The sequence below is a fragment of the Nerophis lumbriciformis genome, linkage group LG04 (assembly GCF_033978685.3).
Source record: "Nerophis lumbriciformis linkage group LG04, RoL_Nlum_v2.1, whole genome shotgun sequence".
NCBI classification, from domain to species: domain Eukaryota; kingdom Metazoa; phylum Chordata; class Actinopteri; order Syngnathiformes; family Syngnathidae; genus Nerophis; species Nerophis lumbriciformis.
Genome location: NC_084551.2, coordinates 37,147,235 through 37,168,474, shown reverse-complemented (window position 1 = coordinate 37,168,474; position 21,240 = coordinate 37,147,235). Strand labels below are relative to the sequence as shown.

The 21,240-nt window shown below is 39.4% G+C and overlaps 1 protein-coding gene across 1 annotated transcript in view; it reads right to left on the bottom strand.

The window, feature by feature from the left end:
- Nucleotides 1-363: 363 nt before the first annotated feature.
- Nucleotides 364-21,240, bottom strand: part of nradd (neurotrophin receptor associated death domain) — a 37,656-nt gene continuing 16,779 nt past the window's right edge. The window contains exons 4-6 of the mRNA XM_061954382.2: nt 9,492-9,702; nt 9,252-9,394; nt 364-4,002 (exon numbers count right to left, since the gene is read on the bottom strand). Coding sequence (XP_061810366.1) covers nt 3,689-4,002; nt 9,252-9,394; nt 9,492-9,702 — 668 coding nt within the window. The 3' untranslated portion in view covers nt 364-3,688. The remainder of the gene's footprint in view (nt 4,003-9,251; nt 9,395-9,491; nt 9,703-21,240) is intronic.

Here is a 21,240-nt window from a genome sequence, read left to right as displayed (position 1 = left end):
GATTGATTGATTTTAAATATAGCCAGGTGTGCCAGGCTGCCAACCAGGGACAGGGGAGGGAAAGAGCGCTCAGGGAGACGTGCAGGAATGGAAACCAAAATAAGAGCGCTACACAGCAAAGAAACACAAAATAAGGAAACAACTGAATATGTAAACCTGTGACATAAACTGAGCAAAAAGCATTCGAAAGGATAAAACAAAAACAACAAAATAAATAAAAACATTTATGAACTAAAGCAAAAAGAAAAAATAATACTGGTAATCAAAAAGGAATTCTAAAGCTCAATAAAACTTTTATGTCCTGTTTGATTAAAAATCGAGAAAGTGTTAAAAGGTGTTCAAAAAAAGAGCAGAGCTCAGACCTTTTTATTACAAATGATTTATTAATTGAATGACAAAACCCCATAAACAGGCAAAGTAAAATATGAAATATGTACATAAAGATAACATGATCATGTGAAGCCATCACACAGTGTAGCACACACAGATGCCATTTGAACATGCTGCTCAAATAAATAGGGAAGGTGTTCTGTTCTCAATGATCCCTTTGGTGGCCCTCGCACATTTTTATTTACAAGAGTGAACACGTGAGGAAGAGCTTAAAAAGAGAGTTCTGTTCGGTTGTGTTCCATAAGGAATACCAACAATATCGGCATCATTACAATATGAAGCCGATTTCAAGTGTTGTCATGGTAATATTCGGTAACACTTTAGTATGGGGAACATAGTCTAAGTAACAAAGACTTAATTTCCCTTTGGGGATTATTAAAGTATTTCTTATTCTGATTCTGATTAATTTAGAGTTATTTGGACACTCGGGGAACATATAAGGGTTAGGGCAGACCTGGGCAAATTAAGGCCCGGGGGCCACATGCGGCCCGTTACGCTTTTCAATCTGGCCCGCCGGACATTCCCAAATAATTTGTTAAGATCTTTAAGATGGAAAGTGTAGCTGCCATTATGATGTGCAGTCATGTTTTCTAATGACCGTAAGTCTTCAACTATACAAAGTATTTCAATGGTTGGACTCTGCGCTTATGGCTGATATACCAGTTACTATGGTAATCTGATTAGTTACTATGGAAATCTAATGAGTTACTATTGTAATCTACGTCACAGCAGCTCAGGCGAGGCACCAAGCAGTGTGGGCGGGAAGCGTTTCCACAGACGCGGAAGGAGATTTTCACAACAAAGTTCTAAAGCTTAGTGATATATCAGATGTATCAGATTGTAGGTGGGTTTATTTTGTACCCTTCGCGTTCATATTTCACTGTTTGTTGCATTTTTGTTGCGTTTCATTTGATTGTAAAATATGTCGATCGAAAGGGGGTGTGACATTTATATGTTGTCAATATTCAGTGTTTTATCGTTCATAGAAAAATTTAAAATTCCAATACGTTTTTTAAGGCGGTTTGTCATAACGTTTTTAGCATTCAATCAGACATTATTGTGAGGTTTTGTATTAGTGTTCCTAAAAATATATATACCGGTCCCTAGACCCTCTCTCTAAATGTGGCCCCTTAGTCAAAATAATTGCCCAGGCCTGGGTTAGGGTTAGGGTTACTAATAAGCAATAATTCTGAGGTTATTGAGGGAAGACTCTTAGTTAATGGTTTACTGGTTGTATAATAAGGCCATGCAGAAGAAGGCATTACTAAGTATTTAATAATGACTAATTAAGAGCCAATATGTTACTAATTTGCATGTTAATAAGCAACTAATTAATGGTGAATATGTTCCCCATACTAAAGTGTTACCCAATATTCATATGACGAATTATTGGAGTATTGGAACATGTAAACTCCTCAGGTGGTAATTAGAATAATTCATCTTTTAAAAAAAGTTGCAAATACAAACAATAATAGGCTAGATCAGTGGTCCCCAACCACCGGTCCGGGGACCAGTACCGGTCCGTGACGCATTTGCTACCGAGCTGCACAGAAACATTAAATTATAAACTACCACATTTTCTCAGACTTAACTTTCGCCTGTCCCACTAAACACACCAATACACCTGTTAATAGATGTATATTACAACTCCATTGTAGTTGTAATGGGACGACGCACATCAATGGATATATAACATTTTAATGTGCCAGATTGTGGGCAAAGGCTAATTTACACGGAGAAAACCGGTCCGTGAAAATAATGCATGCATTAAACCGGTCCCTGGTGGAAAAAAGGTTGGGGAACACTGGGCTAGATGACTCTTATGCATATTATGTGGACATGATGCCAAATATATTTTCAATAGTGAGTAGTACTGATGCAAACAATATTGTATTATTGAAAATGATACTACGGAGTCTCCTTGATGGAAGTGGATGTGAAGGCAATGCCTTTGGAAAAGTAGGATATAATATTACAGAGTACCTCAACTTAAGAGTGTTTTGAGATAAGATGTTATGCTTTAAAAATGTGGGTTACAAAATTAGTCACAGTGAACCCCGTAAGATCGGACCAAAACATCTTACTCGCTAGCATTAGCTTATAGCTAGAGATGGACATAACTTTTGTCTTTCAACCATGGAAAGGAAAAAAAGTGGGTGTGAAGGACGGTGATGTTGAGAAGAAGTGGATGGTTCTTAAAAAAAAGAAATCATCAAAGATACGACAAAGAAATTTGAGCGCATCACAGCCAGCCAGGAATGTTCAAATATATCAACGGCAGACATTATCCATGAAAATATGGAAAAAGCTGCAGATGGTGTGTTTGATGGAGAAGCATCTGGAAGGAGGTACCATAAATTCATTACTTCATAAAACTACTGTGGTTGTTTGTAGTACATTCTATCGTATTGTTTTCTGTTAAAATGATGCAGTTTTGGGGTCAAACACTGATTCAATTGATTCAATTAATTTCAATGGCCAACGTGGATTTGAGATAAGAATGTTTTGGGTTAAGAACTCTGTCATAGAACTAGGGATGTCCGATAATATCGGCCTGCCGATATTATCGGCCGATAAATGCGTTAAAATGTAATATCGGAAATTATCGGTATCGTTTTTTTTTAATTATCGGTATCGTTTTTTAAAAATTTTTAAAAATGTTTTATTAAATCAACATAAAAAACACAAGATACACTTACAATTAGTGCACCAACCCAAAAAACCTCCCTCCCCCATTACCCATTCACACAAAAGGGTTGTTTCTTTCTGTTATTAATATTCTGGTTCCTCCATTATATATCAATACAGTCTGCAAGGGATACAGTCCGTAAGCACACATGATTGTGTGTGCTGCTGGTCCACTAATAGTACTAACCTTTAACAGTAAATTTGACTCATTTTCATTAAATACTAGTTTCCATGTAACTGCTTTTATATTGTTTTACTTTATTTTTTATTGAAGAATTTTTTTTAAATTTATTTATCTTATTATTTTATCATTATTTTTAAAACGTACCTTATCTTCACCATACCTGGTTGTCCAAATTAGGCATAATAATGTGTTAATTCCACCACTGCATATATCGGTTGATATCGATATCGGTTGATATCGGTATCGGTAATTAAAGAGTTGGACAATATCGGAATATCGGATATCGGCAAAAAGCCATTATCGGACATCCCTACATGAAACCAATAAAGCTGGCAAGTTGAGGTACTACTGTATATTAGTGTGGCTTAAAAAGATTCATAAGGCGTGCTCTGCAGTCAAAGCGGTGCAGCTTGATGGTGGCTTCCTTCACACCACAGAGACGCCCTGCGTGGGACAGTTGAGGGCCGACACCACGTCGGGCCTCTCGATGCGAGCCAGCGCCGAGCACAGCAGTCCCAGAGTGGATCCTTCTTTCAGCGCCCAGGTGGAGAGGAGCGTGCGAGCGGGGGCCTCGCCGCGTCCGAACAGGTCCAGCTGCTCGGGGTCGTAGCCCAGCGCTTGGCCAAGCTGACGCCAGCCGCGGGCCGCCCCGTCCTCCAGGAGCCGCTCTACCTCTTCCTGCCTGTGGGGGGGCAGGTTGATGTACAGGCGCGTGTCTTGCTTGCTGTCCCTCTTTGTACCTTTGGACCACACAAATATGACGTCACTGCTTGATCTTGAACAATCATTTTCATCACATTCTTGTTGCTTTGTTTCAACATGCGTTGGGAATGAATAGTGGCAACAATAAACAACAGACTACTAGTGTGTGAATGTGTGAAGTAAAGTGTAGTAGTAAAGTGATTTGGGTATCATTCCAGGTAGAGATGTCCGATAATGGCTTTTTTGCCGATATCCGATATTGTCCAACTCTTAATTACCGATTCCGATATCAACCGATACCGATATATACAGTCGTGGAATTAACACATTATTATGCCTAATTTTGTTGTGATGCCCCGCTGGATGCATTAAACAATGTAACAAGGTTTTCCAAAATAAATCAACTCAAGTTATAGAAAAAAAATGCCAACATGGCACTGCCATATTTATTATTGAAGTCACAAAGTGCATTATTTTTTTTAACATGCCTCAAAACAGCAGCTTGGAATTTGGGACATGCTCTCCCTGAGAGAGCATGAGGAGGTTGAGGTGGGAGGGTAGGGAGTAGCGCGGGGTGTATATTGTAGCGTCCCGGAAGAGTTAGTGCTGCAAGGGGTTCAGGGTATTTGTTATGTTGTGTTTATGTTGTGTTACGGTGCGGATGTTCTCCCGAAATGTGTTTGTCATTCTTGTTTGGTGTGGGTTCACAGTGTGGCGCATATTTGTAACAGTGTTAAAGTTGTTTATACGGCCACCCTCAGTGTGACCTGTATGGCTGTTGACCAAGTATGCCTTGCATTCACTTGTGTGTGTGAAAAGCCGTAGATATTATGTGACTGGGCCGGCACGCGAAGGCACTGCCTTTAAGGTTTATTGGCGCGCTGTACTTCTCCCTACGTCCGTGTACCACTCCGTACAGCGGCATTTTAAAAAGTCATACATTTTACTTTTTGAAACCGATACCGATAATTTCCGATATTACATTTTAAAACATTTATCGGCCCATAATATCGGCAGTCCGATATTATCGGACAGCTCTAATTCCAGGTATAGTAAAGCGCCATTTACTGTTAACACTGGTTGCACTTATTTTTACACTTGCACGACAGATAAGACCGCTCCTATAAAAATAGCTTGTAAAGGTATTTAGGCTTAAACAATGGTGACAGTTTGGCCCTGGAACAGATTATTTCTGCCATAGCGGGGTCTCCAAACATTCCAATTTGATACATTTTGTCCAGTAAAGATGCTGAAAGCCATCCAGTGTAGCAGAGTGTCATAGCACACACACTTGGCATTCTGAGTTCACATGTCAGCACATGTGGAAGTGTGCCAGTCCTCCTTTTCCACTCATTAGTTTATTTGTGGCGGCCCACCACAATTACATTTGGACCGCCGCAGATGAAAGAAATTGAAGAAATTGTGGATAAAAGAGCAACAGTCACCTCGACAGAAAGGCAGTTGTTTGGATTTTTTTCCAAACGGACTGTAGTCAGACCGAAGTGGTCTGTAAACTATACAAGGCGCTCGTCCCCCACCAAGACCATTGCTCACCCTTTAGAGCACAGCCGTAAATTCCTGGCACTAAACCTGCAGAAAATAGTTCTTCCCAGGTTTTTCCATGTTCACATTTTTACACTTTGCACTATTTTGTTACACTTTATTAAGCATTTCTTATGTATTCCTTATTTTTTCACTTTCATTTCAAAAAGTTATTGTGAAGTGTTCAATTTAAATTTACAATTGTGTTTACATTGTTTGGGTGTTTTCCATGGTTGTGTCGACATTTCCTTTCCTTTCTGCCTTGATAGCTGAGGGGATTATAATATATATCATAATTTTAACATTTAACAGATTTTTTTCCTTGTCCTTATTTTTCATAGGTCATGGGGGCAGTATGGCGCAGTGGGTAGAGCGGCCGTGCCAGAAACCTGAGGGTTGCAGGTTTGCTCCCCGCCTCTTGCCATCCAAATCGCTTCCGTTGTGTCCTTGGGCAGGTGCGCGCCTGTGCAATTGCGCACTGCTCAAGCGTCCTCTGCACACGGCAAATCTATGCCACGCACAAAATCAAATAAAAAAATAAGCGCATAACAATTTTCGACACACGGACACGACAGAGAAAACTGTTTTCGTCATCATTGTTCAAATATTGTAACGTCTGTCGAGATGCTTTGAGGACATGAATTCCATCGATCACTTTACTGAGCAAAACTCCATAAACACATCACCAAAACATTAGTAAAAAAATGATATCTAGCAAAAGTGGTCATTTTCTGCAGTACAAACCAGACCAAAAGCAACTTTGTTACATCAACAGCAGCCGCTCGCTCTTTCTCACTTGCGCCAACACATGCACATATGGCACTTAGCCAGTGATGCGTTTACAGCCACACAAAAAGTCGGACAACTCCAACACCACACATAAAGTGTCATTCCAGGCCGTTACACTATGATTTACCAATCAAATGTGTGCTTATTCTAGTGTCATTTATTAGGAATCTTAATTTATAAATATTAATCATGAAATGCTGTTAGTATATTAAATAAATACTAATAAAAATATATTTTTTACAAACAGGAAGTTGCAGGAATGTACACATGATCCCCTGCTTGCATCTCATTGTGCAACATGTGAATGTTTTAATGGGAACTAAATGCAATGTCTGAAAGGGGTACCAATTATTTCCAAAGCAGGACCTCCACCCAGACAAACAATACAAGTACACAGTTCATGAAAAACAATATTTTTTGTTATTTTATTGTAAGTGGGCCTAAACACTTATATTAGAAAATAACCTCATGGAAATGACTGCTGTCATTTGATTATAATAATAAGAGAATGTTGTCTGTCTATCTGTGTTGGCCCTGCGGTGAGGTGGGGACTTGTCCAGGGTGTACCCCGCCTTCTGCCCGAATGCAGCTGAGATAGGCTCCAGCACCCCCCGCGACCCCGAAAGGGACAAGTGGTAGAAAATGGATGGGTGGATGGAGATTGAACTTGTTATTTAGTCAGGTTTGGGACAGGTGTGCTGCTGGTGTAGCCACAGTGTGCACGTCTGATGTTGCTCACATGGGCTCCACTGAATGCTCAGGGAGTTTTTGCGTTTGCTCACACACATGAAAAATTAGAGGGAACATTGACGGCAGGTGAGTACTGCGGCGGCCCATACAGACCACAGCTGAGAAACTGGTTTTTCGGCGTCTCGCCAGGGGTGCACACGGCCCAACAATGGTTAAGAAACACTGGTCTGTATTGCGCAACACTAATATATAATCAAATGAATCGATTTAACCGCTGCAGTCCTATAAACATGCATTTATATGCATGACGTGGATGCTTATGAAGGTTTACAAGGTTTGGTGTCGATCCAAAACAATGTTGTAGTTAATGTTTGGATGAATAAAAAGCACTTTTAAGTCTATTAAAACAGCAGCATATGTGATTATGGTCCACAGTATTGTAAACAGTTGTGTTTTTTAGCAAGTAAAAAGTAGATATGTACAGTCGTGGTCAAAAGTTTACATAGACTTGTAAAGAACATAATGTCATGGCTGTCTTGAGTTTCCAATCATTTCTACAACTCTTATTTTTTGTGATAGAGTGATTGGAGCACATACTTGTTGGTCACAAAAAACATTCATGAAGTTTGGTTCTTTCATGAATTTATTATGGGTCTACTGAAAATATGACCAAATCCGCTGGGTCAAAAGTATACATACAGCAATGTTAATATTTGGTTACATGTCCCTTGGCAATAAGGCGCTTTTGGTAGCCATCCACAAGCTTCTGGTTGAATTTTTGACCAGTTGCAGCTCAGCTAAATTTGTTGGTTTTCTGACATGGACTTGTTTCTTCAGCATTGTCCACACGTTTAAGTCAGGACTTTGGGAAGGCCATTCTAAAACCATTCCTTTACCACTTTTGACGTGTGTTTGTAGACCCATAATAAATTCATAAAAGAACCAAACTTCATGAATGTTTTTTGTGACCAACAAGTATGTGCTTCAATCACTCTATCACAAAAAAATAAGAGTTGTAGAAATGATTGGAATCTCAAGACAGCCATGATATTATGTAGTAAGTGTATGTAAACTTTTGACGAGAGATGTCCGATAATATCGGCCTGCCGATATTATCGGCCGATAAATGCGTTAAAATGTAATATCGGAAATTATCGGTATCAGTTTTTTATTATCGGTATCGTTTTTTGTTTTTTTTATTAAATCAACATAAAAAACACAAGATACACTTACAATTAGTGCACCAACCCAAAAAACCTCCCTCCCCCACTCATTCACACAAAAGGGTTGTTTCTTTCTGTTATTAATATTCTGGTTCCTACATTATATATCAATATCAATATATGTGGGGCGGTATAGCTCGGTTGGTAGAGTGGCCGTGCCAGCAACTTGAGGGTTGCAGGTTCGATCCCCGCTTCCGCCATCCTAGTCACTGCCGTTGTGTCCTTGGGCAAGACACTTTACCCACCTGCTCCCAGTGCCACCCACACTGGTTTAACTGTAAGTTTGATATTGGGTTTCACTATGTAAAGCGCTTTGAGTCACTAGTGAAAAAGCGCTATATAAATATAATTTACTTCACTATATATCAATAGTAGAGTCATACCAAAGACTATAAAAATGGGACCCATTACCTCCCTGCTTGGCACTCAGCTTCAAGGGTTGGAATTGGGGGTTAAATCACCAAAAATGATTCCCGGGCGCGGCCACCGCTGCTGCCCACTGCTCCCCTCACCTCCCAGGGGGTGATCAAGGGTGATGGGTCAAATGCAGAGAATAATTTCTCCACACCTAGTGTGTGTGTGACAATCATTGGTACTTTAACTTTAATACAGTCTGCAAGGGATACAGTCCGTAAGCACACATGATTGTGCGTGCTGCTGGTCCACTAATAGTACTAACCTTTAACAGTTAATTTTACTCATTTTCATTAATTACTAGTTGCTATGTAACTGTTTTTATATTGTTTTACTTTCTTTTTTTATTCAAGAAAATGTTTTTAATTTATTAATCTTATTTTATTAATTTTTAAAAAAAAGTACCTTATCTTCACCATACCTCGTTGTCCAAATTAGGCATAATAATGTGTTAATTCCACGACTGCATATATCGGTATCGGTTGATATCGGTATCGGTAATTAAAGAGTTGGACAATGTCGGAATATCGGATATCGGCAAAAAGCCATTATCGGACATCCCTACTTTTGACCATGTACAGTGTATGTATGCGAGGCCCGACTATGACTGTGAGCTTGGTGTGTCGCACCTTTACATGGCTGGTTGTCTTGCAGACTCTGCGAGTCGAGGAACACTCCGCTGTCGCTTTGCAGCTTCTCTCCTTCTGGGGACGCGCCCAGCTCGGCGGCGCGGGCCTTGGACAGAGCCTTCTTCTGTTTACACGATCTCCAGCTGCGAGCAGCAGAAGGGAGACGATGTCAGCAAAAAACTTGCCACGCTTTTGCCTGGACTCCATATAAGGAGTTTGTCATCAGGGCTGAGGACGCACCAGTTGTAGGCGACGTAGACCAGCAGGCCCAGCACCACTGCAGCTGGTACGGACACGTAGGCCAGGATGTTGTTGTTGTTGCTGTTCTCATTCTGCGGGGTGGACTTTGGTGTCCCTGGAGCGGCGCTGCCTCCCCCTTGCGTCACCTCTTCAACACCCGACCAACTCGGAGCGTTGCGGGCCGCATCAGAGAGAACGTGTAGCTTTTTATCTGTGGAGACAATTTTTTTATCACATGTGCACATATGGACACACATCAAATTAGGGAAAAATAGTCCCTAAAAAAAAAAGTTTAATAACCTTTTTACGCTTCTGTCTCCCCCTGCGGTCTGGATTTTTAGGATCAAACAAGCAAAAGGTACCACGGTGACCCCTTGGGGTTGAAGGAGTCATGACATGTGCAGAGATGACCTTTAGGTGGTTGTTAGGAAGCAAGGAGACACGCTGCAGGGCGAGTTAACCTCCACTACTTAAGTGGGCTCTTATTCCACACTGCTGACTTCCTGGTTGGGGAGTTAGTGTTGGGATGAGGTGTGGACTCAGATGTTGACCACATGTCCGTGTTTTCCCTCAGAGGCCCTCCTACTATTTCCAGCTTCTTTTATCTCTCAGTGCTTGTTTACATTCACTGGTTCTTGCTAAAAAAAATATTGTTTTGTTTTTTTCAACACAACAATAACATTCTCAGGCGATATAAACATTGAACACGGTGTCTGTAAAAATGGAGGACGTGCACGTAATCCATACTTGCCAACCCTCCCGGATTTTCCGGGAGACTCCCGAAATTCAGCGCCTCTCCCGAAAACCTCCTGGGACAAATTTTCTCCCGAAAATCTCCCGAAATTCAGGCGGAGCTGGAGGCCACGCCCCCTCCTGCTCCATGCGGACCTGAGTGACGTGTTGACAGCCTGTTTTCACGTCCGCTTTCCCACAATATAAACAGCGTGCCTGCCCAATCACGTTATAACTGTAGAATGATCGAGGGCGAGTTCTTGGTTTCTTATGTGGGTTTATTGTTTGGCAGTTTCATTAACGTCCTCCAAGTGCGGTAACAACACACAACAACAGCAGTCACGTTTTCGTCTACCGTAAAGCAGTTTGTCTGCCGTAAACAGCAATGTTGTGACACTCTTAAACAGGACAATACTGCCATCTACTGTACATGCATATGTGACAATAACATCTACGGCTTTTAAAGAGTGCAGTGCACAACTGCGCACACAACAAGGAGACGAAGCAGAATGCATCATCAGAGAGGGTTCAGCATGGTTCGAAAAATAGTGACAGAGAATAGAACAAGGATGGACAATTCAACCCTTAACTCAACAATGAGTAGATGAGTGTTATGTGTGTGTATATGTGTAAATAAATGAACACTGAAATTCAAGTATTTGTCTTAAAAGTCAAGTATTTCTTATATATATATATATATATATATATATATATATATATATATATATATATATATATATATATATATGAAATACTTGACTTGGTGAATTCGAGCTGTAAATATACTCCTCCCCTCTTAACCACGCCCCACCCCCCCACCACCACAACCCCCCCTCCCGAAATCGGAGGTCTCAAGGTTGGCAAGTATGACGTAATCTTTCAACTTCAATCAAATACTTCCATCGGTACGTTTCAAAATACATATGTTTTTCACAAATACTCGATGGATGCACCAGATTTAACTAACCATCTGTAGTCCTTAATTTCTTGGTTGCGTGGAAATGTTGGGGTAGGGAGTTTACTAACACTTGAGAATGTCATGAAAAAGAAAAAATGTCAAACTTCAAAAGCAGCACTAGATGTTGTATGTGTTGCCATGGTGATGTAGTGTGTACACACGCTATAGGGATGTAATGATATGAACATTTCCCATCACGTTATTGTCACCAAAATTATAATGCTATTGTTGAATGTGCTTAAAATGTACTCATACACTCATAACTAGGGATGTCCGATAATGGCTTTTTGCCGATATCCGATATTGTCCAACTCTTAATTACCGATACCGATATCAGCCGATACCGATATCTACAGTTGTGGAATTAACACATTTTTATGTCTAATTTGGACAACCAGGTATGGTGAAGATAAGGTCCTTTTTAAAAAAAATTATAAAATAAGATAAATAAATTAAAAACATTTTCTTGAATAAAAAAGAAAGTAAAACAATATAAAAACAGTAACATAGAAACTAGTCATTAATGAAAATGAGTAAAATTAACTGTTAAAGGTTAGTACTTTTAGTGGACCAGCAGCACGCACAATCATGTGTGCTTACGGACTGTATCCCTTGCAGACTGTATTGATATATATTGATATATAATGTAGGAACCAGAATATTAATAACAGAAAGAAACAACCCTTTTGTGTGAATGAGTGTGAATGGGGGAGGGAGGTTTTTTGGGCTGGTGTTTTATGTTAATTTAATAAAAAAACAAACAAACCGATACCGATAATTTAAAAAAACGATACCGATAATTTCCGATATTACATTTTAAAGCATTTATCGTCGATAATATCGGCAGGGCGATATTATCGGACATCTCTAGTCATAAGTGATAACCAAGTTTTATTCTAAAAAAAAACAAAAACTTTCTTGGCAGAATAAATATGTTGTATAATAATATTGTTCTGGCTGCTTAAGAGCTTATTTTTATTTGAGTGTTTGAATATATTTATCTTCTTCCATTTTAATTTGTAAAAGTTTATTAATGCAAGACAAAAACGTGTTTATAGAATCACGTCCGGTTTATGTGACGTCAAGAAAATTCACTTCCTGTTTGTCATATTGCTTCGACTATCGATCAATCTCTCTGTCTAAAACAGGGGTGTCAAACTCAAATACAGAGTGGGCCAAGGTTGAACAAATTAACCTTTTGATAGGGACCCAAACAAGTTGTGCATTAAATATTGAACAAGCAAGGCTTATATAACTTTATAGTGACATGCAAAATCGAGTTTCAAATAATAATAATAATAATTAAAAAATATAAATGGCATATCAAATACAATTTAAATAAAAATTGAATGCCTCTTTTCTATTTGCAGCCTTCTGAGGTAAATATCAACATTAACTTTTTCCACAGGCTAATACATTTGAAAATAAAATAATGAATTCAGGACTTTAAACTGCTCAGTTTGCAACACAATGATCTATTCTGATGTGCCCAAGCCATATACCTGCCATCTTTTCTTGGATGCTAGTTCATTAATGTCGGGGCTCAAGCTTTGAGCTGAGGCAACCCTCATTATCGAACGAAGGTGTTCATCAGTCATTATATCTCGTATTCCACAGTCTTGGGGTGTGCCTTACAGGCACTGCTTTTAACGTCCTCTACGAGCTGTCGTCACGTACGCTTTTTATCCCTTTTAACAACGTGCCCGCCCAGTCACAAGATATGAGCGGCACCTGTACGCACACACACGTAAATGCAAAGCATACTTCATCAACAACGATACAGGTTACACTGAGAGTGGCCGTATAAGCAACTTTAACATTGTTAGAAATATACGCCACACAGTGAATCCACACCAACAAGAATGACAAACACATTTTGGGAGAACATCTGCACAGTAACACAACATAAACACAACAGAACAAATACCCAGAACCCTTTGCAGCACTAACTCTTCCGGGACGCTACAATATACACCCCCACTACCTCCAAACCCCCGCCCCCTCCACACACACACACATACACACACCTTGTAGCGTCCCGGAAGAGTTAGTGCTGCAAAGGGTTCTAGGTATTTGTTCTGTTGTGTTTATGTTGTGTTACTGTGCGGATGTTCTCCCGAAATGTGTTTGTCATTCTTGTTTGGTGTGGATTCACAGTGTGGCGTATATTTCTAACAATGTTAAAGGTTTTTATAGTGGCACCGTCAGTGTAACCTGTATCGCTGAAGATCAAGTATGCATTGCATTCACTTCTGTGTGCGTGCCAAAGCAGCACATATTATGTAACTGAGCCAGCACTCGTTGGACTGGATTAAAAAGGACGTTACAATTCTCGGGAGGGGTACAGAAATTTGGGAGTCTCCCGGGAGGTTTGGCAAGTATGAGAATTAGCGGTGGACCACGGCACCGCGGGCCAGAGTTTGACACCCATGGTCTAAAAGAACACAGCTTGTAGGTTTAATGTGCACACTTTAATATCTTCACTGCTCAGACAGTAATGTGTTTATACAAGTTTAGATTGGGGAATGTCGTTTTTTTATGTGGAAAGAGGTTAATGGCTCTTGTATTTATGTTAGCATAAAAGCAGTCTAGCGCTGGCTTGCTTCTCCAATAAATGAGCAGTATCACCGGTCTGTGAGTTGAGAATCAGAATCGGAATCAGAATAGTTTTTATTGCCATTGTTTGAGAACGGGTTCACAAACTAGGAATTTTTCTTGGTGCAATCATATAACAACAGAATAGGTAATAAAAAGAGTTCATCAAAGAGTTATCAATCAATGTTTTACGATCATCCATCCATTTCTTCTGCTTATCCGAGGTCGGGTCGCGGGGGCAGCAGCCTAAGCAGAGAAGCCCAGACTTCCCTCTCCCCAGCCACTTCGTCCAGCTCCTCACGGGGGATCCCGAGGCGTTCCCAGGCCAGCCGGGAGACATAGTCTTCCCAACGTGTCCTGGGTCTTCCCCGTGGCCTCCTACTGGTGGAACGTGCCCTAAACACCTCCCTCGGGAGGCGTTCGGGTGGCATCCTGACCAGATGCCCGAACCACCTCATCTGGCTCCTCTCGATGTGGAGGAGCAGCGGCTTTACTCTGAGCTCCCCCCGGATGACAGAGCTTCTCACCCTATCTCTAAGGGAGAGCCCCACCACCCCGGCGGAGGAAACTCATTTCGGCCGCTTGTACCCGTGATCTTGTCCTTTCGGTCATAACCCAAAGCTCATGACCATAGGTGAGGATGGGAACGTAGATTGACCGGTAAATTGAGAGCGTTGCCTTCCGGCTCAGCTCCTTCTTCACCACAACGGATCAATACAGCGTCCGCATTACTGAAGACGCCGCACCGATCCACCTGTCAATCTCACAATCCACTCTTCCCTCACTCGTGAACAAGACTCCGAGGTACTTGAACTTCTCCACTTGGGGCAAGATCTCCTCCCCAACCCGGAGATGGCACTCCACCCTTTTCCGGGCGAGAACCATGGACTCGGACTTGGAGGTGCTGATTCTCATCCCAGTCGCTTCACACTCGGCTGCGAACCGATCATTTTTATTTTAAACGGTAATACTAACTGTGGGGAGTTTTACAACGGTTTATCATTATACCATTTATCGTTACATCCCTAGCATGCTTCTTCCTCCTGGCTGGATGTGAATAATCATTTGTAGATAAAACTTTGTTTACTTGTTATTTTAACCACCTTGATGTTATTTGTGATGTTCAGAGTTGTGTTTAGTACAAATTAGATCTGGGCGATATGGACGAAAAAGTATATCTCGATATATTTTTACTTAAACTCGATATTCGATATATATCTCGATATATTTTCCAGGGAGAGTATACATATAAAGACATTTATTTTTGAGCGACATTCACTGAAGTTGAAGTGAATGACAATTGTACTGTTAACAGTTAGTGGCACTTTTTTTAACCCAGTTAGTCAAGATGGGTATTAACTAGAGATGTTCGATAATATCGGCAAAAATGCTTTAAAATGTAATATCGGAAATTATCGGTATCGTTTTTTTTATTATCGATATCGTTTAGTTTTTTTTATTAAATCAACATTAAAAAAACACAAGATACACTTACAATTAGTACACTAAAAAAAACCTCCCTCCCCCATTTACACTCACTCACACTCATTCACACAAAAGGGTTGTTTCTTTCTGTTATTAATATTGTGGTTCCTACATTATATATCAATATATATCAATACAGTCTGCAAGGGATACAGTCCGTAATCACACATGATTGTGCGTGCTGCTGGTCCACTAATAGTACTAACCTTTAACAGTTAATATTACTCATTTTCATTAATTACTAGTTTCTATGTAACTGCTTTTATATTGTTTAACTTTCTTTTTTATTCAAGAAAATGTTTTTAATTTATTTATCTTATTTTTTTTTATTTTTTTATTTTTTTAAAAGTACCTTATCTTCACCATACCTGGTTGTCCAAATTAGGCACAATAATGTGTTAATTCCACGACTGCATATATCGGTATCGGGTGGTATCGGTAATTAAAGAGTTGGACAATATCGGAATATCGGATATCGGCAAAAAGCCATTATCGGACATCCCTAATCAGAATAGATATGATAGTTTTCTGGAAGTCTCTTTTCTCATTTTATTATGTGTTGTATACGCTGCATTCAAACTTCAAGTGCCGGATACGGCCCCCCAGCATCCAAAATCCGGCCCAAGTTAAAAAAAAGTGTTTTAATTTTATTATTGTTTTATTTATTTTTTATTTATTTATTTTATCTTTCCTTTCTAATCCATTTTATGCCGATTGTTACTCTCGGTGTCTCCTAGCCGCTCAGGCAAATCATATGGTCTAAAAATGAATTTTCCCATCAATAACGTGACAATGTTAAATGTTGATGAACATCAATGTTAATTGATGTTAAATGACAAAACGGATTAACTTGCTGGAATATAAAGGCAATGTATATATATATATATATATATATATATATATATATATATATATATATATATATATATATATACATATTAGGGCTGCAACTAACGATTCATTTGATAATCGATTAATCTGTCGATTATTACTTCGATTAATCGATTAATAATCGGATAAAAGAGACAAACTACATTTCTATCCTTTCCAGTATTTTATTGGAAAAAAAACAGCATACTGGCGCCATGTTCTTTCAACTTGCCAAATAAAACAAGGAAAATGTTACAAAAATGCACACTTTTGACACCCCTGCTATAGATAATAAAAAATTAAATCTGATAAATGTATCGATAAAAAGCAGAGCCTGACGATGCATGCGCATTTATCACAACTCTCTCGCTCTCTCTGTCTCTGCCCCTCCATCACGAATGCTGCTGCACGCACAATTTGTTGTGTTTTTAACCTTCTTAACCCTGAACGTACATTGAAAATACACGCAACCCTAACTCAAAATGCCGGACATTTGAGGCATTTAAGAAACTCCGCCCGACAGCCCCGCAAAAGAGGACATGTCCGGTGAAAAGAGGACGTATGGTCAGGACCTAGCCCGGTGCTAGCAGCGATCGGTTTCACGTCCGGTGAAACTGATCGCTGCTAGTCCTTTTTTGCAAACATGCTAGCAGCTAACGGGCTACGTATAGACTGACCATACGTCCTCTTTTCACCGGACATGTCATCTTTTACGGGGCTGTCAGGGCGGAGTTTCATAAATGCCTCAAATGTCCGAAATTTTGAGTATTGTTTACACAACGTGCAGTACGCTACTTAATATGTCCGTGTGAAAACTCGTTCGGTACACTTTCGCACCGGAACGAAACCCCCGTACCGAAACGGTTCGATACAAATACACGTACCGTTACACCCCTATTATTTTGATTATTGTTTCTCAGCTGTTTGTAAATGTTGCAGTTTATAAATAAATAAATAAAAAATAGCCTCTGCGCATGCGCATAGCATACATCCAACGAATCGATGACTAAATTAATTGCCAACTACTTTTATAATCGATTTTAATCGATTTGTTGTTGCAGCCCTAATATATATATATACAGCCCGGCCCCCGGGCAAATTTTTTTAACCCAATGCGGCCCCCGAGTCAAAAAGTTTGGGGACCCCTGATCTACGCACTTCAAGTCACTATCACTCGTTACTCAAAAGGAAACCGGCAAAAATGTTTATACACATTTATAAAATGCATATGCTGGAGAGTATAATTCATAAAGAAGTATAATTGCAAAGAAGCCTACAATTGATAAAATGCCCAAATTATAAATTACAAAAATGAGTAATACCCAATATTACTATGTGCAGTTTATAGAAAGCATGCTCAAAATCTATAGTTTACACAGCGACAAAAGGAATGCATAAGTTGAAAAGCTATACTAAAAACACTACAATACACAGGACGGGGCCCAACGGTGACCTAGTGGTTAGCATGTACGGTACGCAGCACAGTCAGGAACTCTTATTACGAATCTCCGCCTCTGTGTGGAGTCTGCATGTTGTCCGTGTGCATGGGGTATGCATGTTAGGTTAATTAAAGACTATGGATTCCCAACATGTATCGGCATGCGACTGTGAATTGTTCTTGTTTGCGGATGACTCGGCCCTGCTGGTATCAGACAAGGACAAGTCACAGGTGGAGAAAATCCTCAGTGCTGAACTCTGTAGAACTTGCACCTGGCTCGCTGACAATAAACTATCCATACACTTGGGAACAAAACAGAATCCATCCTGTTTGGGTCCCAACCTAAAGAAAGTCAATGACTTCAGTATCAAAGTGGGTGACATTGTTATCACCAGGAAAGATGAGGTCACCTACCTAGGTTCCATTCTAGAGGCTAATCTTTCCTGTGATAAAATGGCAACCAAGGTAATCAAAAAGGTCAACCAACGAGCGAGATTTCTCTATAGAATCTCCTCTCTGGTCAACAAAAGCACCATGAGGATTCTAGCGGGAACTCTCGTTCAACCCTTTTTCGATTACGCATGCACCTCCTGGTACCCTAGCACCTCCAAAACCCTCAAATCTAAACTCCAAACATCCCAGAACAAGCTAGTCAGATTACTTTTAGACCTCCACCCCAGATCCCACCTCACTCCTACCCACTTCTCCAAAGTGGGCTGTCTCAGGGTGGAGGACAGAGTAAAACAACTTGCACTGAGCCTAGTCTATAAAATCTGCTACACCTCCCTGATACCGAAGTACATGTCAAACTACTTCCTTAACGTAAATGACCGCCATAACCACAACACCAGGGGGAGCTCCACTAACCACGTTAAACCCAGATTCCGATCTAACAAAGGTCTTAACTCATTCTCTTTCTATGCCACATCAATGTGGAATGCGCTCCCAACAGGTATAAAAGAAAGGGCATCTCTATCCTCCTTCAAAACCGCAATGAAAGTACACCTCCAGGCAACTTCAACCCTAAACTAACACCCTCCCCGGATTGTTAATAATCAAATGTAAATAATCAAATGTAGATACTTTTTCTTATGCCTTCTGATCTCTCTCTCTCTCTCTTTCTCTCGATGTCCACTACTTGCTGTACATATCCTACCAAGTCAGACCTACACTGTTTCAATATCCATTTCTCTGTTCTCAATTGTTGATGACTGATGATAACAACCAAACCTAACCCCCCACCTCCCCCCTCCACACCCCGGATTGTAAATAATGTAAATAATTCAACGTATATACCCTGATGATTATCTTGTGTGATGACTGTATTATGATGATAGTATATATGATAGTATATATCTGTATCATGAATCAATTTAAGTGGATCCCGACTTAAACAAGTTGAAAAACTTATTGGGGTGTTACCATTTAGTGGTCAATTGTACGGAATATGTACTTCACTATGCAACCTACTAATAAAAGTCTCAATCAATCAATCAATGAATGTATATGTGCCCTGCTATTGGCTGGCGACCAGTCTAGATTGTATCCCGCTTCTCATCCAAAGTCAGCTGAGATAGGCTGCAGCTTACTCGCTGCGATAATAAAGATAAGCGTTACAGAAGATGGATGGAATACACCTGTAAAATTATTACAATTTTTTATACTAAACCAGGGACAAGCGATAGAAAATGGATGGATGGAGTGTAACAACAGTCAGTCCCATCATAATGTGTTTTTTTAAAGGAGCAAAACAGATAGCGGCTAATCTATTTGTGGAAAGCAGACAAATGCAAACAAAATGCATTTTTGGTTAAAGCTCAGAAAGACAAGCTGAATGGGTGTGTCCCTGTCTCCTGTGTGGATAATATATGTAAGAATATTTACTCTTCTAAAATTGGGTGGGTGTGGCTTTGAGCCTGGTGCGCTCTATAGCCTGGAAAACATGGTATAAAGTACATATTTTTAGTTTTTCATTGCGTTTTACTTTTGTTGCTATATGAAAAATGGCGCTGCTGAAGCAGAAGCTGGTTGAAGCAACTGTGTGCTCTTTTATGTTCTTTTTTGTTCTTTAATGTTTCCCCCTTGTCGTAGAGAAGTTTCTTCGGCGCAAAAATTATGACTTAAGTAGTGGCACTGTATTTTCATTTGCACTTTAATTTTATTGACAGTTTATTTAGGAAACCTATTAATTTAGATAGAATGTATTTATTGTAATAGCGTCTAATTGTATGAAAATGTATCCATCAGTTTTTATGAGTCCCTTTTTTTGCAGTATATTTTATTAGTATTTAATTTTGTAATCAGCCTTACCAAAGCCTTGAAAATAAGCTTTGTGATTAACACATGCGTTCATATCATTTGACAAGGTTTATTTATTCTGTTAAACTGCAAGTAAGTTAGATATAATGATTAAATATGACTAAAATCAAGAGTGAGATTATTAATTCAAAGGTAATTATTGAGTGGGTCCCCCCCTTTACATTAGATTAGATTTGATTTCTTTATTTGTACCCACAGGTAATAATAATAATAATAAATAAATACATAAAAAACAGTGGAAGAGTTGGGCTCTGAGGTCAAAAAGTACATTTTTAGTTCTTAGTAGCGAGGTGGGATTTTGAAAGTTCCCAGGAACCTTAGAGGGGTCGGCCGCTGATTGGTTGAATACAGTTGGGGGCGTTTTCTAAAACGTTGTATGTTGTATGTACATTTATTATTTATATATTGGTATTTACACCTGAAATGAAAATGGAATCGCCCGACCCTCATGAATTCATAATTTACTGAGGGACGACTTTCTGACTGTTGGACACTGTGGACAAAAGCCTGATTTTTGATGTAAAATCTGATACTTTGTTTTGAAATCATATTGATTTGCATATTATTATATCATCAGAGTATAAATATACCATACCACTCATCCATTCGTCATCAGCTTGATTTGTATAAACTACCATGAAATGCGAAATGCGGTGGAAACACGAACCACACAGCTTTAGTTTCAGGAACTGAAGGTTCCAGAACCTTAAAAGTTCCTGAACTTTTGATGGAAAAAAGCCTTGTTTTTTTTCTACCTTTTGGTTTAAACCCCTTTGGGACTGTGTGTGGCACTTTTGTGTTACTTTTAATACTTTTTTTGTTTAACTTTTTGAATCAGCACTGCAGCCACGATGTATCCCTGTTGTGGGGAAACACTTTATATCCCTAATGCATATTTTAGGGTTCCTTTTGTTGTTGTTGTTGGTTATGGCAACATTTTTTTTTGCTTGCCATAACCTTCATTTTTTTCTATTAAATGCACACCATCAACATTGAAATTGCACTTGTATGCATTAATATTAGAGATATTATTAATTTCTCATGTTACACTCTAAACCACACTTTTTCAGCAAACGAGCTACTTTTCAAATGACAAAGTCGAGGTGATCTACCTCATGAATATATATGTATGTACATATATATGATATACATATATAATAGTTGTATACATATACATCTATTTATTTATCATTTATATTTACTTATTTATGAAAGAGACGTTTTTTGTTAACATCATGTTAAAGGTGTTTAATGAAAATACAAGCAGGTTTAACACATATAGAGTCCTTTCTTTCACTACCATGACTTGATTAACGTGTACCCCGACTTCAACAAGATGAAAAACTTATTCG